The 19,014-nt window shown below is 30.9% G+C and overlaps 1 protein-coding gene across 1 annotated transcript; it reads left to right on the plus strand.

The window, feature by feature from the left end:
• Positions 1 to 15,653: 15,653 nt before the first annotated feature.
• On the plus strand, positions 15,654 to 18,539 carry LOC125215264 (cytochrome P450 84A1-like). The gene is made up of 2 exons (XM_048116635.2): positions 15,654 to 16,661; positions 17,728 to 18,539. The coding sequence occupies exons 1-2, from the start codon at positions 15,738 to 15,740 to the stop codon at positions 18,349 to 18,351; spliced, it is 1,548 nt and encodes a 515-aa protein (XP_047972592.1). The 5' UTR covers positions 15,654 to 15,737; the 3' UTR covers positions 18,352 to 18,539.
• The last annotated feature ends 475 nt before the right edge of the window (positions 18,540 to 19,014 follow it).

A 19,014-nucleotide genomic window follows, 5' to 3' on the forward strand; every position in this document is an offset into this window, starting at 1 on the left:
ATATCATTAAAAGATGACCGATATTTTTTTGGATGACACGAAATCTGAACGAATCCGACACGGCCGATATATTTTGGATTACACGAAATCTGCACGAATCCGACACGAATCTGTTTGGGTTGAACCCAATAAGTTGGTTTGAACACGATAAGTTGGGTTGGGACCCGATAAGATTGGGTCGATATTGGGTTGACCCGATAGCTATCTAATCCGTACGATTTGCCAGCCCTACTTGAATTCATTTGTCCTTTTCTGTTACTAGCTTTTACAGCTATATTGATTGACATGTGTGTATAAATGATGCTATTCGAAATCAAAATCTGCGAAAAAAAAATTCAACTATATTTGACAAAACAACGTACTTGTAGATAAAAAATCAATGTAAAATTAAATGGGGGATAATGCATGTTATCACATGGAAAATCGAGCCTACTTCTAGTTGTGAAAAATGAGTGTTATGCAAGAGATGTCACGTCACGTTTTGCCTAATGCTATTTTTAATTAAATTATGTGAATTTTATTGAAATATGTCATGGTTTAATGTTCCATAAAACTATGTAATTTACAGCCATAGTTATTTTTAATAATGGGCTAAATTTCTTATCAATTTTTACATCTCAAGCCCGATTTCAATTGGGCAGGGCTGCAACTTACTGAATTAAAGCCCACATCAACAATCAAAGTTATAAGAGAGTGAGGCCTTAACTACATAAATAGTCTATGTTTCAGACTTTCAGTCATAAATATGGGTAGTCATTAAAGAAATTTTTATAGGCTTTTTGATAAAGGAAAAAAAGTTAATAGTAATGTCTAAGATAATTCAGTTTACTAATTAACATCGACTAAGTTGGAATATTTAAGTTTCATTAAAACGATACTTTATGTCTTGCTTATTTATACAAAGGGAGTCATAAAATATTTTTTTATTTTAGCATAAAAAAAGATGTAAATTATTTTGTTTATATATTTTGGATAAATTTACAACATAAATTGGAGATATGATTTCAAGTATCTAAACATGAGAAATATATCATATTTAATACTTGGGTGGAAAGTCCAAAAAAAATATCATACATGAATGGAAAGTCTAAAAATGCCTTCCATGCCTTGGAGGGTATTTTGGGCCGAAAAATATCAAGAACTACTAAAATTACATGTTCATGACTGAAACATCAGAAATTGTTTATGTAGACCACTCTTAAATTTTATACTAGGAACGCATCGTTGATGACACATCCAATGAAATACATAAGTATGACATCCAACATGTATAGCGTGAGATCCGCGAATCCTATGTGTGTGGATCGAAATAGTTTCCTTTTCTACACTTAATTAGGACTATGAATGTAAGGAAAAAAAATCTCAAAAATGTTAGATAATTGATACTTGGTGTCCAAGAATACTTGGAGCACTAAAAAATGTTAGATAATGGATACTTGGTATCCAAGAATACTTGGAGCACAAGAGACTTGGCATAGTGCCCAAGAATACTTGGAGTCCAAAATACTTGAGACTTAGTGTCTAAGAATACTTGGAGCACAAGTTCTATAATCCTATATAAATGGTAGTACCTATTACTGAATAAAATGATCAAGCAATCACTGAAAACTGAATCTCTCCATTCTCTTTTTCTCTCTTATATTTTTTACCATGCATTGATACATTCAAGAAGCAAGTTATGTGGGGGACATCACAAATTAATTTTGAAAACTAAAAAAAAAATGTTTTCAGAACTATAATAAATAAACAAAACTAAAACAAGTATAGGTTAAATAGTTCCACCTTTCATACGCACAACTTAATTTTAAAAAACTAAAGATAAAATTTTTTCAGAAAGGTTCGTGTTAAAATAACAATCTCTCTTAAAATAACACCGTGACACCACTTATACAACAATATTATAAACGCTACACAACAATATTCCATACGCTAGACATCAATCTATAGATTGTTGTCTAGCGTGTTGGATATTGCTGTATAGTGTACAACATATTGTTGGCCGTCTTTTTTAATTTTTATTTTTTTTTGCCACATGACAGCTTATTATTCGTCCACGTGTACAAATGATTGGCTAGAAATAGTGATATGATGTTATTTTAAGAGGTAGTGACACCCTAATATGCCCCTTTTCAGAAATATAATAAATAAACAAAACTAAAACAAGTATAGGTTAAATAGTTCCACCTTTCATACGTACACCGTACGTGTTACTATACTCTATTTTCTTGCGTTCCATCTCTGATGCCCTAAATGGAATAATTAATTTTCAACTTCCTAATGGTCCACTGGTTCAAGCCCATGACATTCAAAATTAATAGCACTAGTACTATTACTTAATGAATTAATAGTGGCCCATGCCTTGCACGGACCAATAATAAATAAATATCAGTGGTAGGTGATATAATGAAAAATTTATGTAGAAATTAGGATATAGTCATGGTGAAAATTAATTGAAGATTTGACAAAAAAATTGGGTATGATTAGAATATTGATAAGTGAAATTCACGAAAAAGTTTTGACATCTTCGTCGAAGATAGAAGTCTTATCAGTCTAGTCGCTGTAATTTATAATTTTTAAAATTTATAATGTCAATCATCAAGTTGAGTGTATATTGATTGCTATTATGCCAAAACTTTCAATTGTGATTATGAATAATGGAAATTTATAAAAGCTTAGCATAGAGGTTATATTTTATATGCAGAGGGTATCAGAATAGATAAACATTGAACCAATTATAATTTTATAAGTACATAATTTTTAAAACATGTCACTAATAATATGTATTCACATTTTATTTCAATCTTTACGGGAATTGCCATTTTCATTGTTACACATTTCACAATATATGCAAAGTTGTAACTGATTCAAAATCTATACTAGTATAATTAACATTGTACTTATAATTTTTGTCATGTTTTTCTTTAACACAACAGATTTAAAACCAGATTAAACAAGTCCCATGGTTTTAATATTAGCTGAAATATGATTTATTTTTTTGTTTAAAATTCGACTGCTCGTGATTTTAGTTAGATGTGCAGTGTTTCAAATATTACCAGTGTATCAACATATATTAAATATTAATCTTCTAAATTAACATCCTACTTTAAATTTCGAATAGTACAAAAGCAATATATACATACATGGAGTATACACTACAAAAGCTTTTCTTTTAAGGACAAATAAATTGAGACGTGCGTACTAGCGTTTGAATTTTTTTTTTAAATAACAATAATTTAGGATACAAAAGAAAGTGTCTTCAAATTAAAGGTAAATTATCTATTTTTTTTTTGGTTTTTAGGACACTTTTATTTTGTGTCCCCTAATTTTAATTGGGACATCATTGAGGAGAAAAATTCAGTGGTCTCAGTGTAAAAAGCATTGATGGTATAATTATATATGCAAAAAATTCAGTGGTCTCAGTATATACACCACATATGCTTTCCACCGTGGTATACTGAGACCACTGAATTTTTTCTCCAATAATAACACTTTATAAAGTATTGATGGTATAATTATATATGCAAATTAGTGTCCTTAATAGCATTAATAAATGTCCTTAGACAATATTTTTTTTATCATAGTCATATTATGTAGAAGTTCAATAAGAACGCACATTTTAATTAGGAATGTGAAACAATTTCAATTCTTTTGATCATGAAAATCTATTGTAAATTCAACTCCTTACCAATGAGAGGGCAACACATTTAAATGCTGAGATTCTATGCTGTGATTGTACAATGAGATACTTCCATCGTCCCACAGTAAAAAGTTAAATTTCAATTCTACTATAAATAGTAAATTTCTATCAATTTATTCTACTCATATTTTATTATAATACTAAAATATATATATAAACTAACTTATTCAATTCATATTTCTTTACATTTTTTAAAATTCGTGCTATTAATCAAATAGGAATCCTACCGTAGAATGAGTGGTTACTTATCAAGTATATTCAAGTTACTTGAGACACTAAATAACAAAAGTAGTAACACTATTACTATGTCTGTATCCTTAACCGTCTGAATGGAATAACATATAAATAGCCATTAATGGATATAACGCTATAACATAATCATTAGTCAATGAGCATGTCTAAAATGTATATGACGCAATATTATTGGTAAACAATGACAATACACATGAAGTTGGACTGTTGGACACTACTTATCCTATTGGAAATGTTATACTAATAGATAGTGCTGCTACATAATTAAAAACATCATTACCGATATTTTGTATAATAAATTAAGGACATTAATTTATATTTTTCTAAATATACCATCAATATTTTAAAAACATCTTTGTTGTTGATGACTCAACTAAAACTAAAGAATACAAATAGAAACATCATAAAAAAATTAAAAACATCAAATTAATTTGTCCTTAGTTTAAGAATGCTTACTTTTACGTCCTAAATTGTTACTATTATTTTTCAAAATTTTCCATTGCAAGTAATTGTGTCTCTCATTAAAAGATAAGTTTTTTTTTATTGTAGTGTACAAATGAGCATCATCTATGAGCATGGTTGTAGTTTAGTCTTTCTTATAACTATTTATTTTATTTTATATGTTTATTTTCATATCAAAACCTACAAAACCATTATGATGACATTAGTTTTATAAACTCAATAAAATTAAAGTTTGATTTGTAATTTTATTAATTTATTGAAAATTATAGTGAAAATGAATTGATCAAGCTTTAATTTTAATTAATTTCTAGATAATTTCTAGAATTAATTATATTAATAATATTTTTTAGATATTAGAGTCAAAATAACTAGTACTACTATAAAATAAAATAAATAACACCAATAATGACTAAATACGAACAGTACTTGCAGATGACGGTCACATAAGACATGTAACATGATACTAATATATATTGGGGACAATAGATAGTTCAGAATAAAAAAATAATAATAAAAAATAATGAAATCAATACGTAGATAAAAGCTATACTCTATACAAAAGCATTAAAAACATTGAATAATTATAAAACAAAAACAAAAACAAAAACAAATGAGCATCACATTATCCACAAATCTTAATTCAGAGTTAGCCATTACAATCATGATTAACTCAACATTAACACAATAAAAAGACATATATACATGCACCTACACGGCATTGCATAGTACTATATAGTATATATATGCGTGTTTTCTCACACCATGTTGGTAAGATATTAGTCCACTCAAATAAGTTGCAAAATTGGACTTTGAAAATAAATGATAATCATAGATATGAATATATTGTTGTTTCCTACGTCACACTGATACTATACTGAAGTAAGAAGTCACTGTTATTAAGGATATTAGTTAATGTTTTTACGAAAACCACTTTGGTGAAATTACTTTATACTTTATTATTAATTTAGTTTGTAAAACTAAATTAAGTCAACGACATCTCATGCACTACACTACTATCGTAATTTTCTTTTTATATACGCTGAATGATCATTATATTACCAAAAATCTTCAGTTATGTACTACTACATCAATTTTCTTTTTATTGCATGACGCCTTAAAGTTTCCTAAAAATGATAAGTATACTGTACTATTTTGCTAGTTAGGCTTGCTCTGGAAAGTGGAAACTAATAAATGGTACTGACTTAAAGTATGAAATAGATAATATCACATAACTTTGATCACAATTTTTGAAAGAATGTTAATAATTTGAATATTTACAAGAGTATAATCAGAATGCGTAATAGTTAATAAACACTTTCATAATTTAATAGATCACGATATCGACAGAAAAATCATTAATATATAATAATTATAGCACACTATTTCCTCTCACTGAGGAATATATGCATAAATTAAATTAAATATTGTAAACTGTTTTAATAGTTACAATGAAAACATACTCCCTTCATTCTACGATAACCGTTATTCTTATTGTGGGCACATATTTTAAGAAATATAAAAAAAATTAATTGGAAAAGTTAATAGAATGGTGGACCCATTTTTTTATATTAGTTTTATAATAAAATGTAAGTGAAGTGAGTTAGTGGAATGTGAGACATATTTATCATTTATAGTAAAAATGAAGTATGACAATTATTATGAGATTGATCGAAATAGAAAAGAGTGACAATTATTGTGGGACGGAGGAAGTATTATGTAAAAAAAACGTGTCATGTCACTCACTTAAGCGTAAAATACCAAACCCTCAATAAGTTAATCTTTGAAAAATGATTACTAGTATTTTATTGGTAAGGCACATTTTATACATAACGTCATGCTTATGGAGTAGCTACAAGATGGTTCGACATTCATGAATTAACTGGCCGATGTCTTTGTCCATGTATTGATAAGACCAACTTAATTAATTAAGTGTTGATAAATGTCTATTGTAGTGATTGTTAATGTATAAAGCCACATGCATTTAATTCAGCGATAATGAGAATCAAGAACACATAACTAATAAAAAGTTTAGTTCGAGGATAATCGAGAGATAAATATTGTGTGCTAGGAAATAATCATAGATAATATGAAATATAAAATATATAAATATTATTCTTTACTCAATTCGAAATTTACTTCTTGGGTGAGGAAAGTCAACTATTTTACTATATAAATTTCTAATGCAATTTAAAATAAAAGAGTAGCTTTATATAAATATATTAATATAGAAAATCTTAAAATATATATCTCTAAAGATTAATTAATTGTTCACGTTGAACCCGTTCAGATATTATTAAATTGATTTTTCCTCTGATATTATGAAACTAATCCCTTTGATAGTATTATGAAACTAAACAATAGCCTAATTAGATTTATGTGTATGGATATGGTTCATGGTACATCTCCTCCAAGGTCTTAATAATTTTCTTCATCGGCGTTGTTGCAGTTGTGTGATACGCAACATACTTGGATAACAACATAAATTGCGTTAATCATTTTTCTATCCTACAACTCCCACTCTCCATCATTTTGGATTTCGATTTTAAGGACTGATATATATCTTTATCGTATCATACAAGCATCCCTTAATCAACATCTTCCAAACTTGAAATCAAATCTAGGGAACTTCTCCTTATTATTCTTTCTGTTGATCTTCATTGTAATTTCTATTTGTCGAAGTCTAAGCTCTTGATACCAGTTGTTGAGAAATAATCGAAGATAATAACGAAATATATAAGAGATTGAATTAAAAAATTAGTATTCTATCTTATATGATATGTATCATATATGTTTCGGGTTTATGCCAAGTCAGAGATATTAATATATAATTTGAGGATGCAATTTTCCATGAGAGTGCAACTCTAAATATAAGCAATATAGAAAGCTATAACTGTAATTACACTAGAAAACATGATAAATTTAGTAAAAAAATATAGGGTAATTGGTCGGAAAAATCAAGAAATGTTGGCGAAATTTGGTACTTCCCACTACCATTGAAGTTAGTCGGATAAATCACAAACTTTAATAATTTGTGTAAATTTTCCACAGTGATTATTTTCAGACATGACTAAAACAGATGTGAATTATTTAATCTCATGTGACAGCGTATTAGTCATTTTCTAAACTAGATGTGTATTAATTATTCTCATGAGGACTTATTATTTTCCAAGTAATAATCGACGTGGGAATTCGCACGAATTATCCAAAAATATATTAGGGTCATTTACTTTACTTGACAAAATGAATCTAACAATTTCCCTCATTCCGCCGTAGTTGAAGTATTTTTTTTGGGCACGAAGATTAAGAATATGATGTTCATTATGTTTTTTGGAGAGAATATTGTAGGAGAAATAATAAAGTAAGAGAGAAGATAAAAAAATAGAAAATGTGTTATTTGTCGTATCATAGGAGCTTGTTTGGGGTAGGTTTTATGTAGTTGTTGCTCTTTAGCTCACCATTCTTCAATGGTTTTTTTGAGCATTTTTGTCTAATAAAAAAAAAAAAAAAAAATATTCTCTTCGTCCCACTTTAGGAGTCCCGGTGTACTATTTTTTGGTGTCACAAAATGGTAATAGACTTCACATTCCACTAAGTCACTAACCCTTTTCCATCCACATTTGATTATTTAACTAATATATAAAAGTAGGGCCCCCATTTCACTATTTTTTTTCACCAACTTTCCTTTACATTTCTTAAAACTAATGCCGAAATGAGACTCCTAAAGTGGGATGGAGGGAGTACCATATATGGAAATAACTCATAATTAAACTTTTCAAATTGAAAAACTGACTCAACAATGATGGAATGAAGGAAGTACAACTTAAATATAAAAAGTTATCAAGGGCTCGCGAATTTATCTACTATATGAGTATATTCTATTACTACTCATTCTGTCCGTGAAAAAATCCCATCTGTCTATTTCGGGGTATCCGCGATTTAAAGTTCTACTATATTTGTTTTTTTCCATTTTAGGTAGGTGGATCCTACTATTAAATTAAATCATTACACTCACATTCTATTATAAAACTAATGTATAAAAGTAGGATCCACATTCTAGTAACTCATTTTCCTATTTTTCTTCATAAAGTCAAATAATATATGCTTTGTCAAAATATGACTATAAATGGTGGACGGAAGAAGTATTATATACTCAAAATATTAGCCTTTTCTCATAAAATGATATATTATCTTCTCAACAAATATGATATGTATATACTAAGAACACATAATTTCTTCATATGTAAAATTTATTTCAGGTAGACTTAACGAAGGATATATTATATTATTATTGATGAGGTTTATTTATTTATTTATTTATTTATTATGTCTCTTTAATGCTATCTCTTCTGGTTTCTTGATTCTGGGCTACTAAAGATCCATTTTTTAGCGCGTGTTGTGCTAGATTGATTTTTACATTTTTTTAAGTTTTGTTTTGGCTAGAATGTCTATATGTGTTAGTTGTTGTCTTAATAGTTTTGGTTCTATTTTTGGTTAGGAATTATGTGTTACTAATTATTGTTTATCTAGATGGTTAGAGCCTTTTTATATATTAGAAAAAGGTGAATTAATAGTACTAGTATTTTTGATAAAAAAAACAAATCAGCGCTTTGAAAGTTTGATAGTAGTATTTTTTTTATTGACTTATATGAGCACTCTCGCACCATTTAATTCCCTTTGAAGAATCTAACAAAAGTATTAAATTGATGTCTTAAATATGAACGCTCAAAGATTGGGGTCAATAATAATTTATTTTAGTGGACTTTTTATTTGGCTCCACCCCACCCCACCAAAATATAAATCTTAACACTATATCTAAATACCAGTCAATATTTAAGGCCATTGACGTTGAACTTTTCACACTTCCTACTTCATTTCTGGTCTTTTATTTGATTTGCAGTTCTGAGAAATTAAGTTCGGCTCAGGAAATTCTGAACTTTTTAAAAATTTAATATCAACAAATAAAATCTTACAATATGTGCCTAACTAATTATTTGGTCAGTGTAAGCTCTCTTCATCCTTAATTATTTATGTTCATGCTCAATCTAAAATAAGATTATGGTACTCCGTATTACTAAACTTTGACGGAACTATGATCAAATAATTAAACTAAAAAATTACTAGTTTTTATTTTTGTATTATTTTTTATCTAGTTGAATGGGTATTTAGGAATTATAAATTTCAGGACTGACTTAGGAGATTGTATTAATTGACCAGATTTCTTGATTCCAGTGTCCATGTAGTTGACAATTTCTTGATTTCGGATGGCCTCATAACTAACGTTAGTCAAAATGGTTTGTCATAAAAGTCTATATTGTGGAGTTGTCAATAACTTGGACTGTATAAAATTAGAGTAAATTAGAGTAGTGCTGCTCAAAGGTTATAACGTGACGGTCATGAACATAAAATGTTATTTCGAAGATCGATCCATTTTTCTCTTTAATATGTTTCAATCAAGATGATTTATTCCTAAAAATAGAAATATTTTTATCTCTATTTTAATCTCACAGTCTCTCTTTATTCTCTCCACTTAACATATAAAACAAAACTATATAAAATCTCATGCCGCCCAAGAAATGTGTCATTTTTAATTATGATGGAGGATGTAATATTAGTATTATGATTTCTCTCCATGCCTACTATTTAAATAACCATTTTATCATTTTACTTTGTCCACGAGTTAAAGAAACATTTACTTTTTCAATTTTTGGTATACGGACCTCATATTCTACTAACTTTTTATACTTACAATCCATTATAAAACTAATACTCCATCTGTCCACTATTTAAAGAATCATTTTGTCATTTTGGATTGCCACCATATAAAAAATGGATCTCACATTTCACTTACTCTCTCCCTTTACTTTTTCTTCAGAAAGTCAAGCAATTTCTTAAAATTCGTGCCGAGTCAAAATGACTCTTTAAATGGCGGATGAGGAAGTATTAAATAGTACTCCTTCCGTCCCATAAAAAATGTCACACTTTCCTTTTTAGTTTGTCACACCAAAAAAATGTCACATTTCCATTTTTGAAAAAAGTTCTATCTCTAATTAATATAAAAATTATATTTTCTCACTCTATTTAACACACAAAACAAAATCTCCTAAAATCATATGACTTTCCACAAAATCTCTCCATTTAACATCTTTTATGGGATGGAGGAAGTACTAGTAGCGGCAAAAACTATGAACCAGAGTTCAAAAGGGCAATGTTTTCCTATTTTAATAAGTTCACTTCGGCAATCCACGTCAATTAAAATTAGCTAGAAAATCAACTTTATATGAGAAATCAGCACATTTTTCAAACCATCACTTTTAAAATTTGTGTGAGAAATATCAAACTTCAGTGAAAGTTCATAGTATCTCCACCACTTTTTAAATTCGTTAGTAATATTAGATTTCACACAGATTTGATATTTCTCACACATATTTTAAAAGTGATGGTTTGAAAAATGTGTTGATTTCTCTTGAAGTTGATTTTCTAGTTAATTTTAATTGAACTTATTAAAATAGGAAAACATTGCCCTTTTGAACTCTGGTTCATAGTTTCTGCAGAAATATCAAATTTCAGAGAAAATTCATAGTATCTCCACCACTTTTAAAATTAGTTAGAAATATCAGATTTCACAAAAAGTTCATAGTTTTTACTTCTATTTTTCCAATATATATATATAATAATTACACCCTTCGTCCCACTTAAAATGTTCATTTTTTCTTTTTAGTTTGTCTCACCTAAGATGTCTATTTTTTATATTTGATAATAAATCTCTCTCTCATCTCTCCATATTAAAATATTCAACTATTTTTTTCTCTTTATCTACATTTTTTTTTTCGCTTGTCCCAAACTACTTACTCCCTCCGTCCACGAATAAGAGTCTCATTCATTTCCGGCATGAGATTTAAGAAATGTTAAGAAAAGTGTGTAAAAGAAAGTTAGTGGAAAATGAGCCCCACTTGTTTATATTAGTTTTAAATGATATATGAGTGGAATGAGTTGGTGGAATGTGAGACTTTTTACCATTTATAGAAATAATGAATTGGGAATCCTATTCGCAGACGGACCAAAATGGCAAAACGAGACTCCTATTCGCGGTCGGAGGGAGTACTCTATTTCTATTTTAAGTCTGAATTAAGGTATTTGATTAATAGGAGTATATTAAAATTAATGTTCCCATATTAAATAACCACACATAATTTTTAATTTAATTATATTAAAAAATTAATCTCAAATTAACAATCTATAATAAAAGGTGTCGGTAACATGAGGCGGGGGAGTACATATCACTTCCTCCGTCCCATTGAAGATGACTCACTTTTTTTTTTGGTTTGTCCCAATCAAGATGACTCATTGTTTAAAATAGAAACCCCTTTATTTCTACTTTATTTCCTCTCTTTTACTTTACTCTCTCTCCACTTAACATGAAAAATAAAGTTACATAAAATCTCATGCCGTCCAAAAAAGGGGTCATCTTCCTTGAAACGGAGGGAGTACTGCATAATTGGATACACAGGTTTTATATGATTCGGAAAGAAACACTTTTTGGAATATAATATTATTGTTGTTGGTAAGCTATAGAATCCTCGTGTCCGGCATGGCCCACCTTTCTATGAAATTGATTGATGAAATTGATTGATCTAGCTAGCATTACCATATACCGGAAATACTCTTTCCGTCTCAAGGTAGACGTCACATTTGAAAATTGATATGAGATTTTAAGAAGTGTTATTTTGTGTATTAGATGAGGAGAAAAAATAATATATTTATATTGATATGAAAGAGAGTTTTTTCTAAAAAAAAGAAAATATGACATCTTTTATGGGACAAACTAAAAAGGAAAGTGTGACATCTAAAATAAGACGGAGGGAGTAATTTTGAATACAGAATTTTATCTAGTACTAGTAATATTTTGTTGTTAATAAAAAGACGGTGAAATAAGAGAAATTAAAACGTAAGATGGTGTTGTTTTAATTTTAAAAAATATTTCATTTTCATGCTATAAAAAGAACATGTATTAATATTATCTATTTAATTATATTTATTTATTTAATTGGTTATTTTAAGATAAAAAATTCAAGGCCATTTAAAGAAGGAGAGTAAGATCGTGGTGGTCTAATTTTGCCCTGTTGTGTTTCGCACTCTACCTTACTCAGTACTATTTGGTAGTTTGAGATTTTTAAATTATAAAATAAAAAGAGCGTATATAAATATAAGCCACGCAGCAAAACACGCCAATAAATGTAAACAAGAACTAAACATATGAGAACAACCAAACCAACAAGTAACGAGAAAACCAGCAAAGCAAGACTAGTCCTAAAGGACATGGATAACAAAATTTACCAAACAACAAAATGAGAAGATAAGTTAATTAAAGGTCATCAAAGAAATAGGCGCAAAGAACTTGTCTTCATTTTATATCCCAATCTTTAGTATCACTAACTTGAAAATGGGAGGTTTACATACCAACCTTTTATTTAAGCTTTTATTTCCATGTCTCAATTTGGTTTGTAATTAAAAAGATTACTTTATTCCTAATATTCCATAATGAAGGACAAAGTGATATAAAACAAGAAGTCCAAAGCTTGTTCTTTAACTTTTGAATGGGGTGCTCACTCAATAACTATATACATCTATAAATGTTGTAAAATTGACATGACTATGAAGATGATATTAGTTATATCCAAGATTAGTGCTAATCTCCATCTTGATTGTTAAGTATAAAAAATTAACTTTTTTAAGAGTCAATAATAATGGTTAAAGTGGTTGTGTGTTTGGCAAAGCCAATCTTACATGCATATATCATTTTCATACACCGCCTTAAATTTACTAGTTCAAACATGAAAATTCTAAATGTATCATACTACTAATATTTTTTTGGATTTTCAAAAATTATTTCTATATTTAGACTTCACTAAATATAAATTACATTAATTTTCGTGTATGTAAACAGCCAGTTTTCAAAGGTAAGATGAAATTGTCAATGGTTAAGAAGTCTAAACCAAGAAAAGGACTCAAAAAAATGATTAGAGGTTTATGCATCATAATCTGTGAATTCTTTTCGAAAATACTGATTCCAATTTTCTCACTTACACCAAAATCATATGTGTATATTCTAACTAATCTGTCTTCTAATATAATCTTTTCAAATTTATAATCTTTGAGATTATGATTTTAATAGGGTTTATAATGTCGTTGTGTGTTGACAACAAATTCAAATTATGATTATTATTATCATTACTATTATTATTATTAGGTTATACGCAATTTAAGAACAAACGAATGCAATTGATTAAAATCTCAAATTTTAAAAGTAAGAAATGGCGTTGTTTCAATTAAAATATGAAACGACATTTTCCCTTCCAAGCTACTTCATTTATAACTATTTATTTAAACTATGTTACCAATTTGTGAAATGAATATAATTATTAATTAAATATTCAATTATTGGAAGACAAAAAGAGTTCATTCTGTAATATACATGTCGATAGACTTATCATATTGGAAATACGTATACGTGCATAAAATGTAATTAAAAATGGTTTCCTAAAGTATTGAAAATGAATTAAAAAGGTGTACAAGATTAGGTGAAATAGAAAGCGACAGTTTGAACTTTGTTTCAATAATTTAAGACTGTTGATTGAGAAAATAAGTAAGCAAGCATCATTACTTGTCATGATATCTATAAGTTGGATCAAATCCTAAAACTAGCTGTTTTTGTGATTGGATTATGTTTAACTTATTTCGCTTTTTCATATTTTATTTTTAACTATCTTTTCATTGTTTACTTGCACTCCATACATAGTACCACTTCATAGATACCAATTATTGAACCAAGGATTCATCTAAAACTACTCTTTTTATAAATTAATATACTACTAGATTTAATAGCTTTGCCCCAAGAGTTTGATTAAGAGAGAATTACTAATACTAATTAATCATGTGATTGGGTTTATATATCGATCGATCATGAAAAATTAAAATGTAGGCATAAGTACTTTGTTATTCCCAAACAATAAAACAGCATAATAATTAAATAATGTGAATAAAGTTAAGAGAAAATAAAAGATCCAAAATGGCGGCATTCACCAACTTTTAATTAGTACTATATGCTAATATACTATTTGGACCTATTCTTGTATGTCCAGAGGTTTCCAGAAGTAATTATTTGCAGTTTTTTCGAACATAGAAAAGTAGTATACTTGCATATAATGTCAACTTAAATGCTTTAAATTTGAAATGATCGAAACTTAGATAACTCGACTAAAGAAGCAATAAATAGTTTATTAATTAACCTTTTATTTATAAGTTCATCAATATAGCTTTTGCAATGTATTTAAGTACTGTGTATTTATAATAGCATTAACTTTTTAAAGTGTTCGAGTTAAAAAAATTATAGTATTCGTTTCATACTCTTACCTTTTACTTAGGCCACTTTTTAAAGTGTTCGAGTTAAAAAAATTATAGTATTCGTTTCATACTCTTACCTTTTACTTAGGCCACTAGTACAAAGACAAATAATGTTATAAGGGTTAGTACGTGTGTAGGTCTAGTGATATATTGGTTAATGTTTGAATTCAAAAATCTCCGTGACCTTTCTCTCACTCACACACACATAGGTAGCACATGCATCATTTGATCTACACAAATATACATACATTTGCCTTTCTGATCATGCCATCAAAGTCCAAGTAAAACCAATTAATTTGTATTTAATAGGAGTAGTAAACTTGTATTTTTATGAATTTCTTCTATATATAGTCTCGGAAAAGACGTGCATTAACCCAACTTCATGGGTACGAATGTCCCAATAGTTTCGGAATATTTCAAGAATCGAATCAAAGAGGCACATTTAAATCATTCAAAAATATCCTTTTGTAGAAAATGTTATACTTGAGATAAGGTAACATATAAGTTATAACATTGAAATGTCGAAGTTGCATGCATTTGAGCATATTTTATTCAATTCCACACCTAAAAGTTAAACGTTTATGACAAAATATATAAAAGGATTAACATGGAAACACTCAAGAAAAAGGGCCTTCTTAATGTATGGGTAAGATAATTACTTCCCACCTCATTCCCAAATTTAACATGTAACACATATTTCTCCATGCTCCCACCCAATTCCTTGGATTTATTCAAACCCAATAAATGAAAATGTGCCCATAAATAATAAAATAATAAATAACACCCCCACTGCGTGAAAAGCTACCATCACCTCTCCACTATATAATCCCTTCATATCATCCCACAAAACTTGGCAACCACACCATAGTTGCTTGGACCACCATTGTTTGTGACAAATTCTCAAACAATTCTTTGTAAATTAATCATGGAAAATAAAATGATTAATCTTCTCAACTTCCTAGACTCCAAACCCTTACTAATAATCTCCCTCATAGTCCCTCTCTTTGCTATATTCCTCCTATCAAGATTTCGCCGTAAGCGATATCCGCCCGGGCCTCCTGGCTGGCCCGTGATAGGTAACATGGGCCTTATGGACCAGCTCACCCATCGCGGGCTAGCCCAATTAGCCAAAAAGTACGGAGGAATCTTCCACCTCCGTATGGGCTTCCTCCACATGGTGGCCGTGTCGAGCCCGGACGTGGCCCGGCAGGTCCTCCAGGCCCAGGACAACATTTTCTCCAACCGGCCCGCTACAATTGCGATAAGCTACCTCACGTATGACCGGGCCGACATGGCATTCGCCCACTACGGGCCCTTCTGGCGCCAGATGCGGAAGCTCTGCGTCATGAAGCTCTTCAGCCGCAAACGGGCCGAGTCCTGGGACTCGGTCCGGGACGAGGTGGACGACATGGTCCGGGCCGTGGCCATGAGCAGCCGGACCGTTGTGAACATAGGCGAGCTCGTGTTCGGGCTGACCCGGAATATAACGTACCGGGCCGCGTTCGGGTCGGTCTCGCACGAGGGACAAGATGAATTCATCAAGATTTTGCAAGAAATCTCCAAATTGTTTGGAGCTTTTAATATTTCGGATTTCATTCCGTTTTTGGGGTGGATTGATCCACAGGGGATTAATGGGAGGTTGATCAAAGTTCGGGCCCAACTTGATGGATTTATTGATACTATTATCGATGATCACATGCAAAAAGCCCGGCCCGAAAATGGGGGCATTGAGTCGGATATGGTGGATGAGCTACTTGCTTTTTATAGTGAAGAGGCTAAGGTTTCTGAATCGGAGGATTTGCAGAATTCGATCAGTCTAACAAGGGACAATATTAAGGCAATTATTATGGTGAGTGTTACTCATACTATACTAATTAATTACACCTATTTTTTGGTTTATTATTATAATTATTATTGACGTCGTTGTGTGCATATTGATGATATCATTTAGTATATAGTAATTCGAAACTAAAAATTAAGCTGCTCAGGATATACTATTTGATTGCTTGACTAAATTTGATGATTTCCAAAATAAAGTAGTTTTGTGTATAATCGAATATGAAAAAGGCCTTAAATGAGCAATTTTAGTGTTCCCTCTCGAAAAGGGAGCTTTCGTTTTCGAGTATTCGGAAATGAATTTGATGAGAAATCAATTTTCAGCAGGGATTGTTAGATGAAATTAATATAGTCTTTTCGTATAGCTTCTGGTTATTTGGTTAAATACGCAAAAATTTATTGCTCAACCGCCATACGATTTCTATCTACTATACGATGTCGTGTTGTAGTATTAGAGGTGGAGCAAAGCCCTAGCATGATGTCTAGACAATAAAAACATTTATGTTTAGCTTCCTATAGGATGTGTATAAAGATAATTTTTTTTATTAAATTGCTAACTTGCTAATTTAATTATACAGTATATTAAAAATATCAATACGATGACATTAGTACGTCAACGCAAATTAAGTTGATATACATACATCTCTGTATTGACTTTTAAAAATAGATGTCAAACACAGAGACATAACTATATCAACTAAATTTGTGTTGACATACTAATATCATCATGTTAACATTTTCAATATACTGCGTTAATGTATTAGCAGGTTAGCAATTTAAGAAAAATTAGCAAACGAACGCATCTCTTGCATCCTATAGTAGTATAAATGTATTCTTATTTCTTTATAATTATTCTAAAACATGTAAATATAACCTCACACGTTGCACTTAACATCCTATCATAAACTATGTACTATACCATTAATCTCTTTTGACTTTGGAGAGGACATAAAATCAAACAAGCATTGAAAAATACGTAAATATATTGAATTAGGATACGATAAGTCCACCATTCCTTTCCGAATTTAATTTTTAGGTAAGAAAAGTATATGATGTGTAAATTATTACGCAAATTGAAGGACGTAATGTTTGGTGGGACCGAGACGGTGGCATCGGCGATAGAGTGGGCTATGGCGGAGCTAATGCGAAGCCCAGTGGACCTGAAGCGGGCCCAGCAAGAGCTGATGGACGTGGTGGGCCCCAACCGGAAGGTGGAGGAGGCCGACTTCGACAAGCTGACATTCCTCCGCTGCTGCCTCAAGGAGGTCCTCCGCCTCCACCCTCCGATCCCGCTCCTCCTCCACGAGACGGCCGAGGACGCCGTCGTGTGCGGGTTCCACGTGCCCGCCCGGTCGCGCGTGATGATCAACGCGTGGGCGATCGGGCGGGACGAGGGCGCGTGGGAGGACGCGGAGGCATTCAGGCCCTCGCGGTTCCTCCGCGACGGCGCCGCCGACTTCAAGGGCGGGAGCTTCGAGTTCATCCCGTTCGGGTCGGGGCGGAGGTCGTGCCCCGGGATGCAGCTGGGGCTCTACGCGCTTGAAGTGGCGGTGGCGCACCTGCTGCATTGCTTCACGTGGGAGCTGCCGGACGGGATGAAGCCCGGGGAGATGGACATGGATGACGTGTTCGGTCTCACGGCGCCACGCGCCACCAGGCTCATGGCGGTGCCCACGCCGCGGCTGCTGTGCCAGCTGTACTAGCTAAGCGCACGTTTTCGTTTGTTTTTATTAATTTCTGCTGGTTTTTGGATATAGTTATGCGCATTTAATTATGCAACGAAATAATTAGCGAGTTTGGGGAAATATGTGAGATTGAATTTGTAAAAATATCTATGTAACACGGTTTGTCTGATTGAATGGGAAATGTGCTTATTATTCTATTTTATCAATACTTTGTTTACTAATTTATTTTCATTTTGTAAATATCATCGTAACCAAACAAAATTAAATCGAAAAGAATTATAAGATAAATTTATATCTATACATGTACTAATAGAAAATTAGTCGTTGAATGTGGAACTCATTTATCCAAAATAGTAAAGGGAAATGAGACTTTTATTTAAGTCTGATCAAATACAGAGATATGGAATATTTAATGGAGACCGGCCGGTTTGTTATCATGAATTAATTTTAAGTTTTATACGTACATATAGTGGTTGTTCGGTTCATGAAACAAAATTATCTTGAGATGCAGTGTAAGGTACACTAAAATAGACCTTGGCTAGGATTAAATTAGTCTTATGCATGGTTGTAGAGTAGGGTGGAGAAGAGAATAATGAGGAGAGGGAGATGGATAAATTAGTAGGAGGGGTGAGGTGAGATGGTTAGTTATGAGATTAGTTAGGTGAAAATGAGTCCATTCAA

The sequence above is a fragment of the Salvia hispanica genome, chromosome 3 (assembly GCF_029641045.1).
Source record: "Salvia hispanica isolate PSC_SH4W2 chromosome 3, Shi_PSC_v1, whole genome shotgun sequence".
NCBI classification, from domain to species: Eukaryota; Viridiplantae; Streptophyta; class Magnoliopsida; order Lamiales; family Lamiaceae; genus Salvia; species Salvia hispanica.

What these genes read in the sequence shown, in the direction of transcription:
- LOC125215264 (XM_048116635.2), top strand. Translation starts at nt 15,738, where the DNA reads ATGGAAAATAAAATGATTAATCTTCTCAACTTCCTAGACTCCAAACCC. An exon ending in ATATTAAGGCAATTATTATG is followed by an intron (nt 16,662 to 17,727) that starts GTGAGTGTTACT and finishes CGCAAATTGAAG; the next exon opens with GACGTAATGTTTGGTGGGAC.